Source organism: Zootermopsis nevadensis, unplaced genomic scaffold (genome assembly GCF_977971745.1).
Source record: "Zootermopsis nevadensis isolate Lab colony 2312 unplaced genomic scaffold, Znev_1.0 Znev_ptg000013l, whole genome shotgun sequence".
NCBI lineage: Eukaryota > Metazoa > Arthropoda > Insecta > Blattodea > Termopsidae > Zootermopsis > Zootermopsis nevadensis.
This window is the reverse complement of record NW_028259145.1, coordinates 1,625,876-1,646,303: the sequence shown is the minus strand read 5'-3', so window position 1 is coordinate 1,646,303 and position 20,428 is coordinate 1,625,876. Positions and strand designations below refer to the sequence as shown.

At 39.5% G+C, this 20,428-nt stretch overlaps 1 protein-coding gene across 3 annotated transcripts in view; it reads left to right on the top strand.

Annotated features, from left to right (window-relative positions):
* LOC110829998 (serine/threonine-protein phosphatase 2A 56 kDa regulatory subunit gamma isoform) overlaps positions 1–20,428 on the top strand; it is a 159,254-nt gene that overhangs the window by 7,788 nt on the left and 131,038 nt on the right. The window contains exon 1 of one of the 3 annotated variants that reach the window (XM_022064328.2): positions 17,837–18,447. The exons of the other annotated variants lie outside the window; for them this stretch is intronic. Coding sequence (XP_021920020.1) covers positions 18,379–18,447 — 69 coding nt within the window. The 5' untranslated portion in view covers positions 17,837–18,378. Of the gene's footprint in view, positions 1–17,836; positions 18,448–20,428 lie in introns of those variants that run through there. 3 annotated transcript variants of the gene reach the window in all.

Here is a 20,428-nt window from a genome sequence, read left to right as displayed (position 1 = left end):
TAAAAACTGTTGCACATCTTGCTTTGCTTATATTGATTTGTTTGATTTTTAAGTCTCTTCCTTTAAATGTTGTGCTTGGATGTTTTATATCTGTAAAATTAATTTTCAAATCATGATTTTGGATATTGACATATTGATAGACCTGATGATGGTGTAATACACATCGAAACATGTCGTCAATATAAAATGTAAGAAGATCTAGTATCTAATGAAAAATGTTATAAATTTTAAGTAATTTTAACAACATTTTTAAGTTTGTGTATAGACGGTAAATAAATTATTGTATAGATATATATATTTTTTTTTGTAATATATGAATATCAGGGCCTGTAAGTGATACATAAAGAGGAAATGTGTGTGATCAAGAGGAGGTGACTCTTACTTTCATCTCGTTATGCCAAACTTGTAATAATCACGTCATTTTCTTGGTACTTTCGTTATGGTGTATAAATGTTGTAACCGTGGTTCAGACATTTATTAGATTGCGGACGGGAACTGATTTTCATTTCTCTTGTTTATCGTCTGTATTTCAGTGGCGTGTTATTAAACTTTTAGCAAATATATTTATTTTTCATCCACAGTTTAACACAAATTGTTCTGAATCATTTGAATAAAATTTTTCTTGGATATTATCCATCGTCTAGTAGATAAAATATAAAACGTGAATTTTTATTCAAATGACTCATCACCATATTCAAGAACTTTTAGATTTGATATACAAATTGTTCTATTACGTGAACATGTTTCGACATGGCGTCTTCAGTGCCTCGTTGCACCATATGAGGAAAAAATGTTTACCATTTAAATTACAGTTATGTAAAACGTTGTATAAAAGTTGGCACTCGGAGTTAGGAATTGGCAGCTGTCATCCAGTTTGGTCTGGTTTTGTGACGAAGTGGCCCGACATTGGTAAATAAAGCTTATTATAAACAAAATACATATCGATCTGGACCTGCCGTACTCTGTTGTAAATAACGCAAGTGTAGTATTGTTTCCAGAAGATTCTCATTTCACAACTAAACGTGGTTTTAAAATTGATTTGAACGGTGACCACAATCTTACATTGCATGAACTGACTGATAAAATACAAATTTTTTCGATTTTTTTTTTTTGAAAATTAAAATGTGTTCACGAATATCGCAGAATACAAGTGTATAGAGTAATTATTATTTATATATTATTTAAATCTTGTCCGTCTAATCACAATAAATTCTTATTAAATATTAAAATATTACAATAATTAACATTTAAAATATTAAATGATGTTCTTTATCGAAATATTCGATTTACATTATTTCGATAAAGAACGTCATTTAATATTTTAAATATTTTAAATGTTAATTATTGTAATATTTTAATATTTAATAAGAATTTATTGTGATTAGACGGACAAGATTTAAATAATATATATTTATTATATCACAATATGACGCAACTTTACCATCTCATAATTATTATTTATTAATTTTTTGTTTATTAAACAGTGTTTTCAGTTGCTAATATTACGTATGGTCGGGTGACGATGATTAATGAACTGGATAGGACGAGGTTGTAGATTAATTTAAAGTAGTTAACTATCCCGACAATTAACCCGAAGGACTGAGGAAAATTACGAAAATGTCGGAACAGGAGACCCCATGTTCGGGCCGTTGTTAATTAAGATATACAGCGCATGTCGTATCGATTTTAGATTTTTTATAATTTCATGACTTGTTGAAAGTTTTTCTACGTGTGTTTTAAATAATTACCTCATCTGCCGTGAAGCATAGATTGAATAATGTAGCAGAACGCCACAAGATTAAGATGCTTGTCTTATCGGATGTGTGTCTGGTAGAATTTAACCGATATCCTCCATCTTCAGGGCGAGGAACTCGCACCTCTGAAAATTCGGCAAAAGTTCTGATTTCACGGGGCACCATCTCAGAAGAGCCATCTTTGTCCTCGCCATATTTTAATACGCGAGAGGAGTTACTGTTGCAGTGGGACTGTTGAAATGCCCGGAACTTTGTTTCACGGTGTTGAGATTCATGTGAACGTCCCACATTGCTTATGGCTTAAGCGTGTTTCTTACTGTATGTCTCGAGGCAAATAAGAACTCCGCTTAAAATCATAGTTGGGCTACTTGCTTCGTAAACAGTTACGTTATAAATGAATCTTTGCTATTTTCGTTACGCGACCTTCAAAAGCTGAGAGTCATCACGAGACACCTAACATGTAACAAAATGTATTTAGTGAATTGGTTTATGGCACGAAGAAAGTTTGTAATAGCCGCCTGGATTGTTAAGACTGGAAGGGTGAAATCGTACAGTGCGCATAGGCGTTCTTTCGCAAATTCTGAATTATTTTGAAAAATTACAACTGTTAACTTAAACAACTTTAGTTTCCATCTGTACAAAGTCTTGTGGTAAATCAATACGGTTAGGTCACTTTGTGGTAGCTTACTGGACTCGCATGCAAAGGGTCACGGCTTTAAATGCTGGTCTTTTGAATTTTTCGTTCATATAGTCGCCATGTCATTTGATATTATAGCAGGAGTTAATATACCAAAGTTTTGTGTTTTCTGAACATCTTTTACTATGCATCATTGTATGGCCCTGGCAGTTGTAAAGTACGATTTGAGGGTACTTCCCTGTGGCGTAACGTCGATACCAAATTTAATCCTAATTCGTCCAGCGGCTGTCTAGATCAGTGGTATTCAACCTGGGGTACGCGAACACATCTTAGGGGGTACGTGAAATTAAAAAATATTATTTTATGATAAACACTGAATAATCAGTAAAGTAATTTATTTAATTTATTTTATATGTAGATTATATACTATGTATAACTCGAATTATACACCAACAACTTTGGGGGTAAAAAGTTGAAGAGAAATTATATCTGGGGGTACGCGAACAAAAAAAGGTTGAATACCACTGGTCTAGATGAATCATGCGGACTAATATGACCAGCCCCAAAACACTTTATTCATATAACGCATAAAAAGCGAGAATACTACGTGGAAGGTGTAATTAAACCATATTTTATTTTTATATTTGTACCTTCTAGAACATCTGCTCCGTGGTAACACGATGGCTCCCAAGTGATTTTGCCGGACATACATTCGTATCGTGTCTCACCTGTGACCCTCATCCTACGTTGATAAAAGAAGGCAGAAATCTTAACTGTCTGAACCATTTGACACTTCGGTGGTGCTTACAAACCTCGTCCATCTTTGGTTCTAGCTTTGGTGTTGGGAATACTTTATTTCTCACCTTGAAGACGGTCTCCAAGGAGCGATATAGTCCTGCGAATGTCGTGGGAGCTGACTGTAATGGAATGAGTTCCTTATGGTTTTATTTAGTTTGTGGGAGGGTCTAGTCTGTTGAGTTGTCGGACATTTTGGTAGGTTCGTACGCGCACCACAGGCCTTGGGAAGAATTTGTATGAATGGTGAACATTTAACGAGGTATTTTTAAAGTCAGGTCGTGCTTTTAATATGATGTGGAAATATACTTTTAGGCTCAGAATTTATTAAGAAGGCCCTCTGCTAATTTTTGAGCAAATGATGCTTGTTTATACAGACTAACAAGGTTTTTGTGTCGTTGTGAAATTTTTTCTAAAACGTTTCTTTGTTTTAACCCAAATAATGATAGTTCTAATGAGTTAAGACTTGACGTTTTGTAAATTTAAATCGTGGAGTTTTTCAGTTGTTCATAATTCCTTGCTGGGAGTAGATCGAAATAAAAACGCGTTGAATCGGTTTACTGAGCGCCAGGTATCATGTTGATGTCGTATCTGTATTCATACTGCCGGATTTGTGGTAATTAAACGAATTGATTTTACTCAGTTTGATTATTAGATAACATAAGATCCGTCATTTATTCACTCCATAACTTTGTCTATACACAGGTTATTAATTCATAATTAGTGTCGTGGTTTTTCATAAATTCGACATTTGTCTGTTTGGAATACCGGAACTTCTGGCTGAGATTTCGTATTCTTGCTCAGGTGTAAGGAGAGATTTAATCTCGTTTTTATATTTCGTATTGTAGGGTTTTATTATTTCAATCCGTTTCTACAACCCGATACAGATTTTTTATAGAACGCTGGCCTTGTAATCCTGGGGTCTCGGGTTCGATTCCCGGCGGTGCCCGAATTTATAACTTGTGTTGGGCAAGGCCGTGGTCTAGGCAACACGGAGTTTTCCTCCGTGGCATCCCAACAATTACTCCATTCACACACAGAAGAAGGCAATGGCAAACCACTTCTGGATCATCTGCCAAGAACGTATATGAACAGGTCGCAGTCCGAGAAAAGGATGGAAGGATCCTGTTCATATGGACCTGTCGTCAGACAGAACACTAAATAATAATAAGATGAGGTGGTCTAGCGGTTAGAACGCTGGCCTTGTAATCCTGGGGTCTCGGGTTCGAATTTATAACTTGTGTTGGGCAAGGCCGTGGTCTAGGCAACACGGAGTTTTCCTCCGTGGCATCCCAACAATTACTCCATTCACACACAGAAGAAGGCAATGGCAAACCACTTCTGGATCATCTGCCAAGAACGTATATGAACAGGTCCCAGTCCGAGAAAAGGATGGAAGGATCCTGCTCATATGGACCTGTCGTCAGACAGAACACTAAATAATAATAATAATAATAATAATAGTCTACAGAAACCTCTTGTTCATGAAAAGTCATTCATCGTTAGATATGTGTCTTTGGTACTTCCTGTAAATTTTTTATATCATCCTCGATTTGAAAATGTACCGTAGTACACAATTTCGTATGACGCTAATTACACGAATTAATAATATCTCGGAAGCAAATTGGTCTTGCCTTATTCCTGATGTTGATAGCGCGTAGTTGGTGGTACTTGTTCGTAACATGTGTGAAAATCACTGATGTTCCACCGTTGTATGGTGATAATTGTTGGCGAATGCAAGAATATAGTTGTTATATAATGAACTAAACTAGTTTCAATATCGTGGTAAAGGTAGCTGTTACTGATGCCATTAAGGTCGCGTGGCAAGGTCTTTTTCTCCTAATTATCTCTCAGTCATAACCATGTCTGGGTACACGTTTGGTGGTTGAGCTCTTGATGGTAGATTGTGATCGACAGAATGTGTAAGTTAGTTTAAGGACTCTGTATTATCTCCGTGGTGCAATGTCTTCCTTATTCAGTTTCCAGCTTTGTAAGTTATCAAGAAACTCGTACTTCTAAGGAACTGCGAATTAAGTACCTGTTAACAAAATCCCGCCTTTTAAGTAATGCCGAGCCACTTCTTATCGGAAGCTTTTAATAACTTTTACCTGATAGCATTCAGAATTGGTGTATGAAATGAGGCGATTTATTGGAATAAATTCAAGACAATTGACGTTGTGTAAAATTCCACAAAACTGAAGATAACGCATGAAGCCCGTTGTCATTTACAAGTTTTATGACAAGACTAGAAAAAAATCTGATTATTTGAATATCCATATCGCGTTTATCGTACGTCGGTCAAGTGAGGATTGCTTACTGGTTGAAGAGATCGCCGTGTTTGTTGGGCAACTTCTTTGGCACATCTGTGGTGCGGGCGAGACAGTATAAGGGACACGCTCGGGCATACTTTAGAGCAGTGGTATTCAACCTTTTTTGTTCGCGTACCCCCAGATATAATTTCTCTTTAACTTTGTACCCCCAAAGTTGTTGGTGTATAATTCAAGTTATACGTAGTATATAATCTACATATAAAATAAATGAAATAAATTACATTACTGATAATTCAGTGTTTATCATAAAATAATATACTTTTTTTTAAATTTCACGTACCCCCTAAGATGTCTTCGCGTACCCCCAGATATAATTTCTCTTCAACTTTGTACCCCCAAAGTTGTTGGTGTATAATTCAAGTTATACATAGTATATAATCTACATCTAAAATAAATTAAATAAATTACATTACTGATTATTCAGTGTTTATCTTAAAATAATATATATTTTTTTAAAAATTTCACGTACCCCCTAAGATGTCTTCGCGTACCCCCGGGGGTACGCATACCCCAGGTTGAATACCATTGCTTTAGATCGAAACAACGAACTATTCATGCCTGTTTGTCGTGAAAAAATATATAGGTTGAAGCTAGTAATCAGAATATTTCACAATGTTCCCGTTGTTCATAATTGCACTTGGAATTATTCTGATGGAAAGTCACAGATTGACCACGTCTTGATATGCTGAAGACGACGATTTGATGTCTGATTTTTTGGAGGCGCTGGAGGTGATCTTGGCAACTATTTGGCGGTTTCGAATCTGGGGAAAGGATGTTGGCAAGTAAACGAGAAACATTAAAGTTTAAAATACAGGAATTTATCTCAGGAAGTTATAGGGAATGTAAGCATTCCAATAGCGCGAGTATAGGTTATTACGAGTTAAATCAGCATAATCCGCTGTTGACGAAGATCGTTAAATATTATTATGGTAAAGGAAGGCTAAATTGCGGTGATTTCAGTATCCAAGTCATGTTAATGGACGTAAGACTTAAAGCTAGAATAACTTTCAGGAACATTGAAGGAGAATACTTGAAAGCAATAATTAGTGAGCTTGAAATAAACTGTAAGAAGAATACGCCACAGACTGCACAGAGACGTAAATGAGTTCAAGCCTGGTTATAAATCGAGGATTAATTTAGTAGATGAGAATGGTCTTACGAGTTCGAGATTGCTGTTTGAAAAGGAGAAAGGTATCGATCGAACTCCGGCAGAATTGAATCAGTCGGGAGGTAATGCTTTACGTTCTGAGATCCACAAACGTTTTTATTCTGTTTGGAATTAGATGGAATTGTCACGTCAGCGGAAGGACTTTTTTTTTTATAGCATCTGTTCATACGGATGACGATAAAACTGACTGTTGTAATCATCGAAGATTATTACCGTTATCAGCTACGTGTACAAGATTGTATCTAACATTCTTCCGTCAAGGTTAGCTCCATACGAAGTCGAAATTATTGGGTATCATCAGTGTAGATTTCCACGTAATCGATTAACTACTGGCCAGATATTCTCATTGGTTACTTAGGTACCGGAGTGGGACAGTACATTGGCTGTTTATTTATAGTCTTCAGATTAAGTTATGAAAATATTGTTCAACATTCCCACTGAATTCGGTTTACCCATGAAACTACTCGTAGTATGGGTAATTAAAATGTGTTCGAGCAAATATTGAATATTCATACAGGTGGGCTTTTGTCTAATGCATTTCTTTTTAGAATGATTTTAAAGTAGGAGATACTTTATCACCATTGTTTTTCGATATTCCTGTAGAAAATTCTGTCAGGAAGATTCAAGAATACAGAGTTGGGATTGTAAGATTTGAGGTTTTCACAGCGGTGAGTATGAAGATTTCTGTCTTCTGGGTTCTTGCGCTGTGTAGTCTGGTCGATGTTAACCAACGTTTCAGAGGGCATACTGCCTCCGTCATCAGAGTATGAAGATTTCTGTCTTCTGGGTTGTTGCGCTGTGTAGTCTGGTCGATGTTAACCAACGTTTCAGAGGTCATACTGCCTCCGTCATCAGAGTATGAAGATTTCTGTCTTCTGGGTTCATGCGCTGTGTAGTCTGGTCGATGTTAACCAACGTTTCAGAGGTCATACTGCCTCCGTCATCAGAGTATGAAGATTTCTGTCTTCTGGGTTGTTGCGCTGTGTAGTCTGGTCGATGTTAACCAACGTTTCAGAGGTCATACTGCCTCCGTCATCAGAGTATGAAGATTTCTGTCTTCTGGGTTCATGCGCTGTGTAGTCTGGTCGATGTTAACCAACGTTTCAGAGGTCATACTGCCTCCGTCATCAGAGTATGAAGATTTGTCTTCTGGGTTGTTGCGCTGTGTAGTCTGGTCGATGTTTACCAACGTTTCAGAGGTCATACTGCCTCCGTCATCAGAGTATGAAGATTTCTGTCTTCTGGGTTGTTGCGCTGTGTAGTCTGGTCGATGTTTACCAACGTTTCAGAGGTCATACTGCCTCCGTCATCAGAGTATGAAGATTTCTGTCTTCTGGGTTCATGCGCTGTGTAGTCTGGTCGATGTTAACCAACGTTTCAGAGGGCATACTGCCTCCGTCATCAGAGTATGAAGATTTCTGTCTTCTGGGTTGTTGCGCTGTGTAGTCTGGTCGATGTTTACCAACGTTTCAGAGGTCATACTGCCTCCGTCATCAGAGTATGAAGATTTCTGTCTTCTGGGTTGTTGCGCTGTGTAGTCTGGTCGATGTTTACCAACGTTTCAGAGGTCATACTGCCTCCGTCATCAGAGTATGAAGATTTCTGTCTTCTGGGTTCATGCGCTGTGTAGTCTGGTCGATGTTAACCAACGTTTCAGAGGGCATACTGCCTCCGTCATCAGAGTATGAAGATTTCTGTCTTCTGGGTTGTTGCGCTGTGTAGTCTGGTCGATGTTAACCAACGTTTCAGAGGTCATACTGCCTCCGTCATCAGAGTATGAAGATTTCTGTCTTCTGGGTTGTTGCGCTGTGTAGTCTGGTCGATGTTAACCAACGTTTCAGAGGTCATACTGCCTCCGTCATCAGAGTATGAAGATTTCTGTCTTCTGGGTTGTTGCGCTGTGTAGTCTGGTCGATGTTTACCAACGTTTCAGAGGTCATACTGCCTCCGTCATCAGAGTATGAAGATTTCTGTCTTCTGGGTTGTTGCGCTGTGTAGTCTGGTCGATGTTTACCAACGTTTCAGAGGTCATACTGCCTCCGTCATCAGAGTATGAAGATTTCTGTCTTCTGGGTTCATGCGCTGTGTAGTCTGGTCGATGTTAACCAACGTTTCAGAGGGCATACTGCCTCCGTCATCAGAGTATGAAGATTTCTGTCTTCTGGGTTGTTGCGCTGTGTAGTCTGGTCGATGTTAACCAACGTTTCAGAGGTCATACTGCCTCCGTCATCAGAGTATGAAGATTTCTGTCTTCTGGGTTGTTGCGCTGTGTAGTCTGGTCGATGTTAACCAACGTTTCAGAGGTCATACTGCCTCCGTCATCAGAGTATGAAGATTTCTGTCTTCTGGGTTGTTGCGCTGTGTGGTCTGGTCGATGTTTACCAACGTTTCAGAGGTCATACTGCCTCCGTCATCAGAGTATGAAGATTTCTGTCTTCTGGGTTGTTGCGCTGTGTAGTCTGGTCGATGTTTACCAACGTTTCAGAGGTCATACTGCCTCCATCATCAGAGTATGAAGATTTCTGTCTTCTGGGTTGTTGCGCTGTGTCGTCTGGTCGATGTTTACCAACGTTTCAGAGGTCATACTGCCTCCGTCATCAGAGTATGAAGATTTCTGTCTTCTGGGTTCATGCGCTGTGTAGTCTGGTCGATGTTAACCAACGTTTCAGAGGTCATACTGCCTCCGTCATCAGAGTATGAAGATTTGTCTTCTGGGTTGTTGCGCTGTGTAGTCTGGTCGATGTTTACCAACGTTTCAGAGGTCATACTGCCTCCGTCATCAGAGTATGAAGATTTCTGTCTTCTGGGTTGTTGCGCTGTGTAGTCTGGTCGATGTTTACCAACGTTTCAGAGGTCATACTGCCTCCGTCATCAGAGTATGAAGATTTCTGTCTTCTGGGTTCATGCGCTGTGTAGTCTGGTCGATGTTAACCAACGTTTCAGAGGGCATACTGCCTCCGTCATCAGAGTATGAAGATTTCTGTCTTCTGGGTTGTTGCGCTGTGTAGTCTGGTCGATGTTTACCAACGTTTCAGAGGTCATACTGCCTCCGTCATCAGAGTATGAAGATTTCTGTCTTCTGGGTTGTTGCGCTGTGTAGTCTGGTCGATGTTTACCAACGTTTCAGAGGTCATACTGCCTCCGTCATCAGAGTATGAAGATTTCTGTCTTCTGGGTTCATGCGCTGTGTAGTCTGGTCGATGTTAACCAACGTTTCAGAGGGCATACTGCCTCCGTCATCAGAGTATGAAGATTTCTGTCTTCTGGGTTGTTGCGCTGTGTAGTCTGGTCGATGTTAACCAACGTTTCAGAGGTCATACTGCCTCCGTCATCAGAGTATGAAGATTTCTGTCTTCTGGGTTGTTGCGCTGTGTAGTCTGGTCGATGTTAACCAACGTTTCAGAGGTCATACTGCCTCCGTCATCAGAGTATGAAGATTTCTGTCTTCTGGGTTGTTGCGCTGTGTAGTCTGGTCGATGTTTACCAACGTTTCAGAGGTCATACTGCCTCCGTCATCAGAGTATGAAGATTTCTGTCTTCTGGGTTGTTGCGCTGTGTAGTCTGGTCGATGTTTACCAACGTTTCAGAGGTCATACTGCCTCCGTCATCAGAGTATGAAGATTTCTGTCTTCTGGGTTCATGCGCTGTGTAGTCTGGTCGATGTTAACCAACGTTTCAGAGGGCATACTGCCTCCGTCATCAGAGTATGAAGATTTCTGTCTTCTGGGTTGTTGCGCTGTGTAGTCTGGTCGATGTTAACCAACGTTTCAGAGGTCATACTGCCTCCGTCATCAGAGTATGAAGATTTCTGTCTTCTGGGTTGTTGCGCTGTGTAGTCTGGTCGATGTTAACCAACGTTTCAGAGGTCATACTGCCTCCGTCATCAGAGTATGAAGATTTCTGTCTTCTGGGTTGTTGCGCTGTGTGGTCTGGTCGATGTTTACCAACGTTTCAGAGGTCATACTGCCTCCGTCATCAGAGTATGAAGATTTCTGTCTTCTGGGTTGTTGCGCTGTGTAGTCTGGTCGATGTTTACCAACGTTTCAGAGGTCATACTGCCTCCATCATCAGAGTATGAAGATTTCTGTCTTCTGGGTTATTGCGCTGTGTAGTCTGGTCGATGTTAACCACCGTTTCAGAGGTCATACTGCCTCCGTCATCAGGGCGATGAATTCACATTTTCATTTATCTCCATGATGACGGAGGCAGTATGACCTCTGAAACGTTGGTAAACATCGACGCTGATGTTAATGTGTTGATTGAAACTTAAAAATCACAAGAACAGAAGATCTGTCAGGTGCTGGTAAGGAAACTGATCTGTAAGTAAACGCAGAGAAGATTCTCAACATGAGCTAATATCTCTACAAAATTTTGGCTGGGAATCCTGAAGAGACCACTCAGAAGTCCGAGTTGTAGATGTAGGATGATATTAAAGTGTATTTTAGGCAGATTGGGTTGGAGAGTAGACTGGATGTGCCTGGCTTAACATAGGGACCGATTTTGGCTGGGGGGCTGTTGTGAAAACGGTAGTGATGCTAACAGCAATAATAATAATTATAATAATAATAATTATTTTAATGAATTAGTATTTAAAATAAACATCTTATTTCAGAATTTTCTGTGATAGAAAATTGAATATTTAATAATGTTTAAATTTTGCAGTGAAATTTCGTATAACGATCTCTCAAGAGCTGTTTATTTTTAGAAATACCAACCTTCTACTGTGAAAAAAGGTGCTTAGTCGATTTCCGAGTTCGGCTAAAGAGATTGTCATTATATTATTGCAACTATTTTTAATATTATGCTCTATGAACGCCACAAAATTAAGTTTTCAGTTATAGACGTGTTCGGCATTGTGCCATTACCGTCTTGTTTACAGTTTTGAATATTTTGCCTTATGTTAACTAGACCAAAATTGTTTGTATAAGTATTAATATAGCGTTGTGCCACGGTGGTCTAGCGGTTAGAACGCTGGCCTTGTAATCCTGGGGGTCTCGGGTTCGATTCCCGGCGGTGCCCGAATTTATAACTTGTGTTGGGCAAGGCCGTGGTCTAGGCAACACGGAGTTTTCCTCCGTGGCATCCCAACAATTACTCCATTCACACACAGAAGAAGGCAATGGCAAACCACTTCTGGATCATCTGCCAAGAACGTATATGAACAGGTCCCAGTCCGAGAAAAGGATGGAAGGATCCTGTTCATATGGACCTGTCGTCAGACAGAACACTAAATAATAATAATAATAATAAGTTAATAGGTGTCTCCTTCAGGTTGTAATCAGTAGGCAATTTATCAACTTTCGCTCACGAGTGTTGTGAAATTGATAAATGGAACGTTGTCAAATATCGGACACCGTCGGTGAAAATTGACTCAAACTTTGAAACTTCGACTAGTTTCACTGCTTTTCGAGTTTAAAGCAAATTTGTTATGGGTTTTTGTTCTTCAAAAAAAAGCCGTTGAACAAGAAGGTTTGTTTAAATTTTGATCTGGACTGTTTTATTTGCGTATTTAGCGCAGTTCGTTAATGGGATTTGTACATTAATGTTTTAATTTAGGTTTTATTAAAATTTGCCTGATTCCTAATGAAAATCTACTACTTCAGAGGAACACTTTAGTTTCTAATGAAGGTGGGATTAGGGCCTGTAATTTAATCGATTTGAAACCTTGCCTGTTACGTTCTTAAGGTCTTTAGTATCCGAGTTTTTGCGTATTATGCAAGAAATGTCTTCAACTCGTGGAGAGCGAAGCTAATGAAGCAAGGCAAACATTGCAGTCGCTCGGGTTTTTGAGCTTAGATGGGGTAATTGAAGAATAAAGGTGTCTGAATTAGCATCAAAACCTGTTAGTAGCTTTGACATATTCTGTAATAATCTGGGATTGAGCAGTCAGCCAATGACGGGTGCCTCAAATCGTTTTCAGCGATGTGAGTTCAAATTCCCGAAGTTCGGAATCAGCGATTTCTGCAGGCACATGAACGGAATTGGAACTTGCCATGATGAGACGATGGGATAACGCCACCGCGATCATCTATAACAGTGGTATTCAACCTTTTTTTGTTCGCGTGCCCCCAGATATAATTTCTCTTAAACTTTGTACCCCCAGAGTTGGTGTATAATTCAAGTTATACGTAGTATATAATCTACATCTAAAATAAATTAAATTAAATTACATTACTGATTATTCAGTATATTCATAAAATAATATTTGTTTTAAAATTTCACGTACCCCTTATGATGTCTTCGCGTATCCCCGGGGGTACGCGTACCCCAGGTTGAATACCACTGATCTATAACGTCGCTGAAAGGAAGAAAAGAGAATTTATTTTGTTCTGGGGTGTTTTTCTGCCTGGAATAGCTTCTTTGCTTATGTTTATCTGCTGTGAATAGACTTGCACTGAATCGATTCGTTATCCTGTGACATCAGCTGTTTGCCCCGATGAAAGATAATTTAGGAGGCAATAGATTAAGATTTTTAATTTTAATTTAATTTAATTAGTGTTCTGTCTGACGACGGGTCCATATGAACAGGATCCTTCCATCCTTTTCTCGGACTGGGACCTGTTCATATACGTTCTTGGCAGATGATCCAGAAGTGGTTTGCCATTGCCTTCTTCTGTGTGTGAATGGAGTAATTGTTGGGATGCCACGGAGGAAAACTCCGTGTTGCCTAGACCACGGCCTTGCCCAACACAAGTTATAAATTCGGGCACCGCCGGGAATCGAACCCGAGACCCCAGGATTACAAGGCCAGCGTTCTAACCGCTAGGACAACGAATCGAAAAAAAAATGCTGTCCGGGAATGATTTTTTGACACTTCAGCCCGAATGTGTTTTGAAGGCGGGAGAGTACTTCGAAAAGTGACAGAGCTTAGGTTGTCGTATTGTAAACGCAATTGGGCAAGGTAGCACGTGAACGTGAACAGTAAAATCCCTACGGAAAGAAAGACTTGATCTCAACCTCGATTAAATTACTATCTCCTTTAATCTTGAGTCCAGCTGCATGTCTGCTCCGAGGCTGTGATAAACATAATAGTTTCTTAGACCTGTCTTATTCCTTAATGGTGTTGATTGGCAAGTTGGCTTATACGTAGCATTGAACTGCGGGCCATAGGGAGAAAACGTGTTTGAAAGCTACTAATTTCGTCTCAGATTTTATTTAAGTTGCTATGGCTTTCGAGCTCTTTTTTTTACGTGATTGGAAATCGGGCTTTTAAAAGTTTTGTCGTGGTTCAGTTAACTTTAAAGTTCTTTCGAATGTTGAACATGCTGTGGTTTTCAGTGGGTTAAAAATCCTCGCTTGTGTTCTTTAAGAAGCGAGTTCAAGGTTATGGGCCTGTTTCGAGACAAATAACATTTTGAAAGATTGCCACGAGTCCCACGTTTTAAATGGCGTACAAATGATCATGTGTTTACATCCTTGGCTTTAAAACTGAAGGTCTCGTTGGCCATCTTTTCTTTCGCTAATTGAAAGTCTGCGATGAAGGAAGGATGCTTGTTATCAACACTTCTAAGAACGTTTACTTTAAGCGTTATTAACTGACCACTGCTTGCTGTCAGGTAGGCCTACCCGCTGAACGAATTACCCCAAGAACGCATTTGCAAAGATGTCACCTAAATTCAGTTTTTCGGGATTGTGAGACTTGAGGATCTCGTGGCGGGTAAGGATGGTTTGTTACTCCGTGTAGTCTGGTAGAAGTTTACCGACGTTTCAGAGGTGCTTCTGCGTCAGTCATCAGAGATACGTATGGGACCTGTCAGCTGATTATAAAGGAAGAACTCCACATGCGACGCCAAGGCTCCTGTCTGAGGACCAGAAGCAGAATCGACTTCTCGTTTGTCAGGAGCTCAAAGATCTTGCAAGAACCGACCCCAACTTCCTTTCTAAGCTCCGTGTGACTTCTTCCTCTTCCCAAAGATGAAAATTCAGCTAAAGGGAAGGAGATTTGAGACGATAGAAGAGATTCAGGCAGAATCGCAGATGGTGCTTGACAGGCTGACAAAGAAAGATTTCCAGGGATGCTTCCAGGCTTGGCAGCGGCGCTGGGATCGTTGTGTTCACTCCCAGGGGAACTACTTCGAGGATGATGGATGAATTTAATACCTGAGATAAGTGTACGGTTTTTTTTTATACGCGCAGTCTTGAAACTTTCCGATCGCACCTCGTAATTACTGTGGTTGTTTTCTCGCGTTGTGTTTACAACCAGGTTCTGAAGAGTAATTATTTGACAGTTTTAGTCGCTTTGACACCTGCGTTAGGACTGTATGTCGAAAGTCAGTGAGAAGTGTTTCGACCTAATTCATGGTTCATAATAGCGTGCGTAACTTACTGAGGCTTGTGACAGTGTTCTGGGCGATCAAAATTCTGTAGGGGTTATATTCTTTGTCACACGAGAGATTTCCTATCTCGGTATTAGATGTAAATGCATGAGATGTGACACGACGGGACCATATGAAAACTCTTGTCATTAATAAAGTCTTCTCGGGCTATCAGCTGTGTTAGATGGCAATATACAGGGAAATGTAAGGAGGAATAAGTACTTGCAAATGATGTTTTCACTCTCAGGCTTTGAAGTTCTTTTGTCTGTGACGAGACTTTACGACGCCACACTCTTTGTATTATCAATAGTAAAAACAATACGGCAAAGTTAACACGTTGATAGCGGAAGTGGATGCTCGTTCATCCTTTCAGTAACCATTTTGGGGTGAATTGTCTTAAACAAGTACTCGGTAGGTTTGTGCGATGTATCGTTTTAATTCAGAATTAACCCAATTGATTAGCATTCGGAAAATTCGCGATTCGAACATCAGTAGTACTGTCCACAGACCAGGAGAAAAGCCCTGTGGGGGGAATGTTTACTGCCTGGTGGACTAGAGGGCTGCTATTGGTGGGAAGTGTGACACGTCACAGTTTTACGCCACTACACAGACTGAAAACATCAAGCAGTTACGAGTAGCGTGTAGTGAGCGAACCTCTAATGTGTTCTGCGGGTGTTGCGATAATATTCTAGATTAAATCGCTGTGCCACTGTGAGGTAATCTTAAAGCTGTACCCATTAGAACACACGAAAGCCTGTCGTCTGTTGTTCGTTCAGTGGTTGTGGAACGAATGCTTTTAGGATGGGCCGTCACTCACCGCGAAATCTTGCGCATGCGCGTATATCGAATTCCTAGCAGGGATTTTCTCCTGCTCTGTGGAATGTAGATTACCTGTTCTGGTCGAGGTATTGCGTTATTTTACTCATTCCAGGATGATTTAAAACAAGCTACAATGCTTCTTCTAGAGTTCTACATCATTTTGTGAAACATTCATCATTTGTGGCTCTACAACTCAGTGTGGGTCTTCGTCGCCTCTTTTGGAGGTTATTTAATCTATTTAGACTTTTCGCAGTACTCCTTCGACGAGTGATCAACCCGTCGAAAGGCCTCTGGCACAACACGCGGTCAAACATCCGTGCCTTGAGTAGGATTCGAACCCACTGTCCGCAGTGTCCAAGCGCACAAGGCCCACGCCTGAGACCGCGCGGCCACTGTGGCCGGCTTATGAAACTTTTTCCCCGAATAAATAAAATTTGTGAAATAGTTTTCAACAGAAAGATGTAAATATTAGCGATCATCTTAATTCGTTGTTGCTGTAATCGTGTCTGCCTTTTTATTTCTGTTGTCGCCGTCAGAAATCAGTTTTGTTATACATTTGGATACCCCCGTTATTAAGTTACAGGCGAAGCATTAAGTAACCTATTCGTGAGTTCTTTATTCGGTATGTCCGCCGAACACCGGTTTTTTTTACTGATTATAGCTCTAATTAAGTTCAGTTATTCATTAGTCCTTATTTTTAGTGTGCTGATAAAAGTCTCTAATGGTTCTATTGTTTTGCTGGATTTTCTTTATTTTATAACTAAAAACATACCATTTGCTTCTGTCTTCGAAGTTACGTCTTAGTAATGTTATTCTCCTTTATTTATATCTTAATTTATACATAATTTTTCTATATGCCTCAGTGCTACAGTACCCGTAGAATTAGTCGGTTTCTTCGTTAACAACAAGTCACTTTCTGCACAAGAAATTGTTCACGCTGCTTCCTCGGCTCTGAACATTTCAGTAATACGGCACTTCCTCGATTTTAGGACGCCGTCAGTTGTAAGACGCATCCTTGATTTAGCAATAGGTTTAAAGGCATATTACAATAGGAATTGTCAATATTCAAACATAAAACTTTTTGTGTTTATACTTTCGGAATCAATTCCCGGCGGTGCCCGAATTTATAACTTGTGTTGGGCAAGGCCGTGGTCTAGGCAACACGGAGTTTTCCTCCGTGGCATCCCAACAATTACTCCATTCACACACAGAAGAAGGCAATGGCAAACCACTTCTGGATCATCTGCCAAGAACGTATATGAACAGGTCCCAGTCCGAGAAAAGGATGGAAGGATCCTGTTCATATGGACCTGTCGTCAGACAGAACACTAAATAAAATAAATAAATAAATTATTCAGAAACCGCCACTGTGGTCTAGCGGTTAGAACGCTGGCCTTGTAATCCTGGGGTCTCGGGTTCGATTCCCAACTTGTGTTGGGCAAGGCCGTGGTCTTGGCAACACGGAGTTTTCCTCCGGGGGCTTCCCCGGTTTCTCCGTGGCATCCCATTCACACACAGAAGAAGGCAATGGCAAACCACTTCTGGATCATCTGCCAAGAACGTATATGAACAGGTCCCAGTCCGAGAAAAGGATGGAAGGATCCTGTTCATATGGACCTGTCGTCAGACAGAACACTAAATAATAATAACAAAACATCAATGACTTTTTTCCTTATCCTTTGGAAACATTAATTAATTTTTACTTATCGTACCCACAATGTTCTCTCCTGGATCAATCCTTATATGTCTCAGTCCTGTTTTATTTAATTATTTATCAGTTTCCTTGCCATAACGAGTAACCATAGTTCAGGTACATTCGATAGCCTCTGTACATTGATTTGCTGTAGATTAACTGACGTTTTTGATAAGATTAATATAGCATAATAGTTCTGTTTTGAAGAGGTGCCAAATACGAAGTGTTTATACGCCTATCCCTCTGTGAGGGTACGCCATGTCCCCCCCCCCCCCCCACCACCACCACAGAGCCAAGTCAGGAAGCACTCCACACTATATCCTGGCTTTAGTATTGTGTAAGTGTCGGACACTGGAAGGCGCTGGTTAAGCACGTTTAGCATTTGTGAACACGCTCCTTCGATCGGTTATGTTTCAGCTTTTCAGATAACAGTAGAAACGTGTCGTGACATAATTAAAGGTCGAAGTGTTTTTTAAAATAGGTTTTAGTAGTTCGATAGTTACTGTAGTTTGAAAGCGGGGAAAGGACGAACTAGTTTTGTTATCTCACATACATTTTTTTTTTTTGTAATGTTGGGAGACTCGTTCGACAAGGCTGTTATGTTACGTAGGGTTCTGAATTTTCAATGTATTAGCATCGAAGCTAGCAATTTGTTGGCTGTATTTCTCCCAGTATTTGTACAGATGTTTGCTGATGTAGAATGTGGTTCAGGTCTGGTGTCAGTCATGTCGTTATTGATATTTGTTCGCGTGTGTAATGTCATGCATGTACCGAAGTGTTTGATGAAGTGTTTGGAAGTCTACCGAAGATGTTTCGCGCCTTCGACATGCTTTATACAAATTTCTTGCTGAAACATTGAGTGTAATTATGCAAAAGATTGCCGAAATGGCTCTTGGAAACGTGTTTCGAAGAAGAAACAGTTGGACTCTGGAACCGGTAGGTTTTACTTTAAAATCTTCCGTGTCCATAAATTTAATTGGGATGTAACATGAACATCGGTAACAGGTTTTGTGTTTGTGTTCGTTGGTGCTGTGGATCGACGTCTTATGTTTGTGCTTGTATTATTTCGGAGTTCAGACGGAACAAAGACGAAATGGTACAGAGAAAATCGTAGTTCAGTTTGAATTGATTATATATTCTGTGTTATGTATTATAAATCTTACAGTAGCATGATGGGAACTGAGTGTATTTAAGGTTACAAAAACCAGACATTTAACTAACATGACATAATACGAAATTTCTGGTAGTTAAGAACATGAGAAGGCTTTATAACCTGGTGTCTAAGCATATTATAAAAATAAAATCAGGCATATTTGTGTTATAATGTTGCTGTAATAATAATAATAATAATAAATCCCGAAAGACGCTTTAATAAAATAAAATTATATAATACATGTGTGCTAAAAACAACATGTTTCTCGGAAATAGTTGCTGCCCTTTGGGATAATAATAAACTATAACAAAATTCATAAATTTTCCATCTTTTAAATTAAAATTTCCTCATCGAACGTCGTAGTCGAGTGGTTAACACTCCTGCCTCGTATTCAAATCTCGTCCCGGAGATGTAGCTATCCTTATTGGGTTATTTTCGTGGTTTTTGCTCAATTTCTAAACGCAAATGATGAGATAGTACCTAAAATTAGGCCACGACCGCTTCATTCCAAATTATTTCCAATTCAGTACCCTGAGGACGGAGGTGGTTCTTGAAACGTTGGTGTTTTCACCTTTCAAACACCTGACACGACTTGGTAGCCCGAGAAGAATTCATTATAAATTCATTATTCACTATAATCCTCTCATTCGACGCTATGTAATAACTGTAAATAAATAAAGAAAGAGACTCTTTCTGGTTAGTATACTGTGGAAGATGAATACGAAGTGTGTGCTGCTTTAGACTGACATTGTTTTTAACGTGTTGAATTATGTTTAGAGTAGAAAATCCGAGAAAGATGTTGATTTTAATGCGTGTGGAACTCCAGGCATTTTGAGAGTTTTAATTTCTGTACAAGTGAAAATGTGTCTGGAGTAAACTGTGTTTGCAAATAATGTATTTTCATTACTTAACGGGTGCCGTAAAGATTAGAGAGGCTTGTTTTCAAATGTAAATGCTTACTTAACAAGTCATGAGATAAACGTCGCGGTAGAATGGTTAACAGTCACTTTTATTTCAAAGGTCGATGTGTTGTCATTTGATCTAATTTACAAATTATAGGAGTTGATCTTTGATGGTTGCAGTTTATATACTTTGATTATAACCAATGTTTCCTGATGAGATTATGGTTTTACCTGGTGGCGGAGGACGATAAAGCTTCTGAAACGTCGTGTGGTTTTAAAAAACGAAATGGAGACGACGGAAGATGACCTAGAATACGCGTCAGTTTATCTCCTTCGTTTGTGAAAGGTCCTGGGTTTAGATCTAGGCCCGGAGACTGATTATCCTGACTGGGTTATTTCGTGGTTTTACTCAGTTTCTCCAGCAAATGCCTGGATAGTACTTTCAGATTAGGTCATGACCACCCCCATTCATATACTTTCTGGTTTATAATTGATTTAAAATGTTATTCGACGCTATATAGTCTTAACTGCTGAACACGCCGTTAAATAAGTTGTAATTAAATGCCATGACGCTGTGTCAGAGCAAATTTTTCATCACTGTTGTCATAATTGTCTGCTGCTAAGATGTGTATTAAACAACAGTTTGACGGCGATAAGCAAAGAACTATTGTAGCATTTAAAATTTGGATTTTTAGGGAAGAACGCACCTACAAATTATGTTTGCAAAATTGTTTTGTGTGCCGAGAATTACAGGCATTGATGGGTAATTCGAAGTCAGATCTCACAAATTTAAAACAGAATATGAACACCAGTACTCAAAAATATAATAATACTAGTAATGGATCATAACGACAGTTAGTAA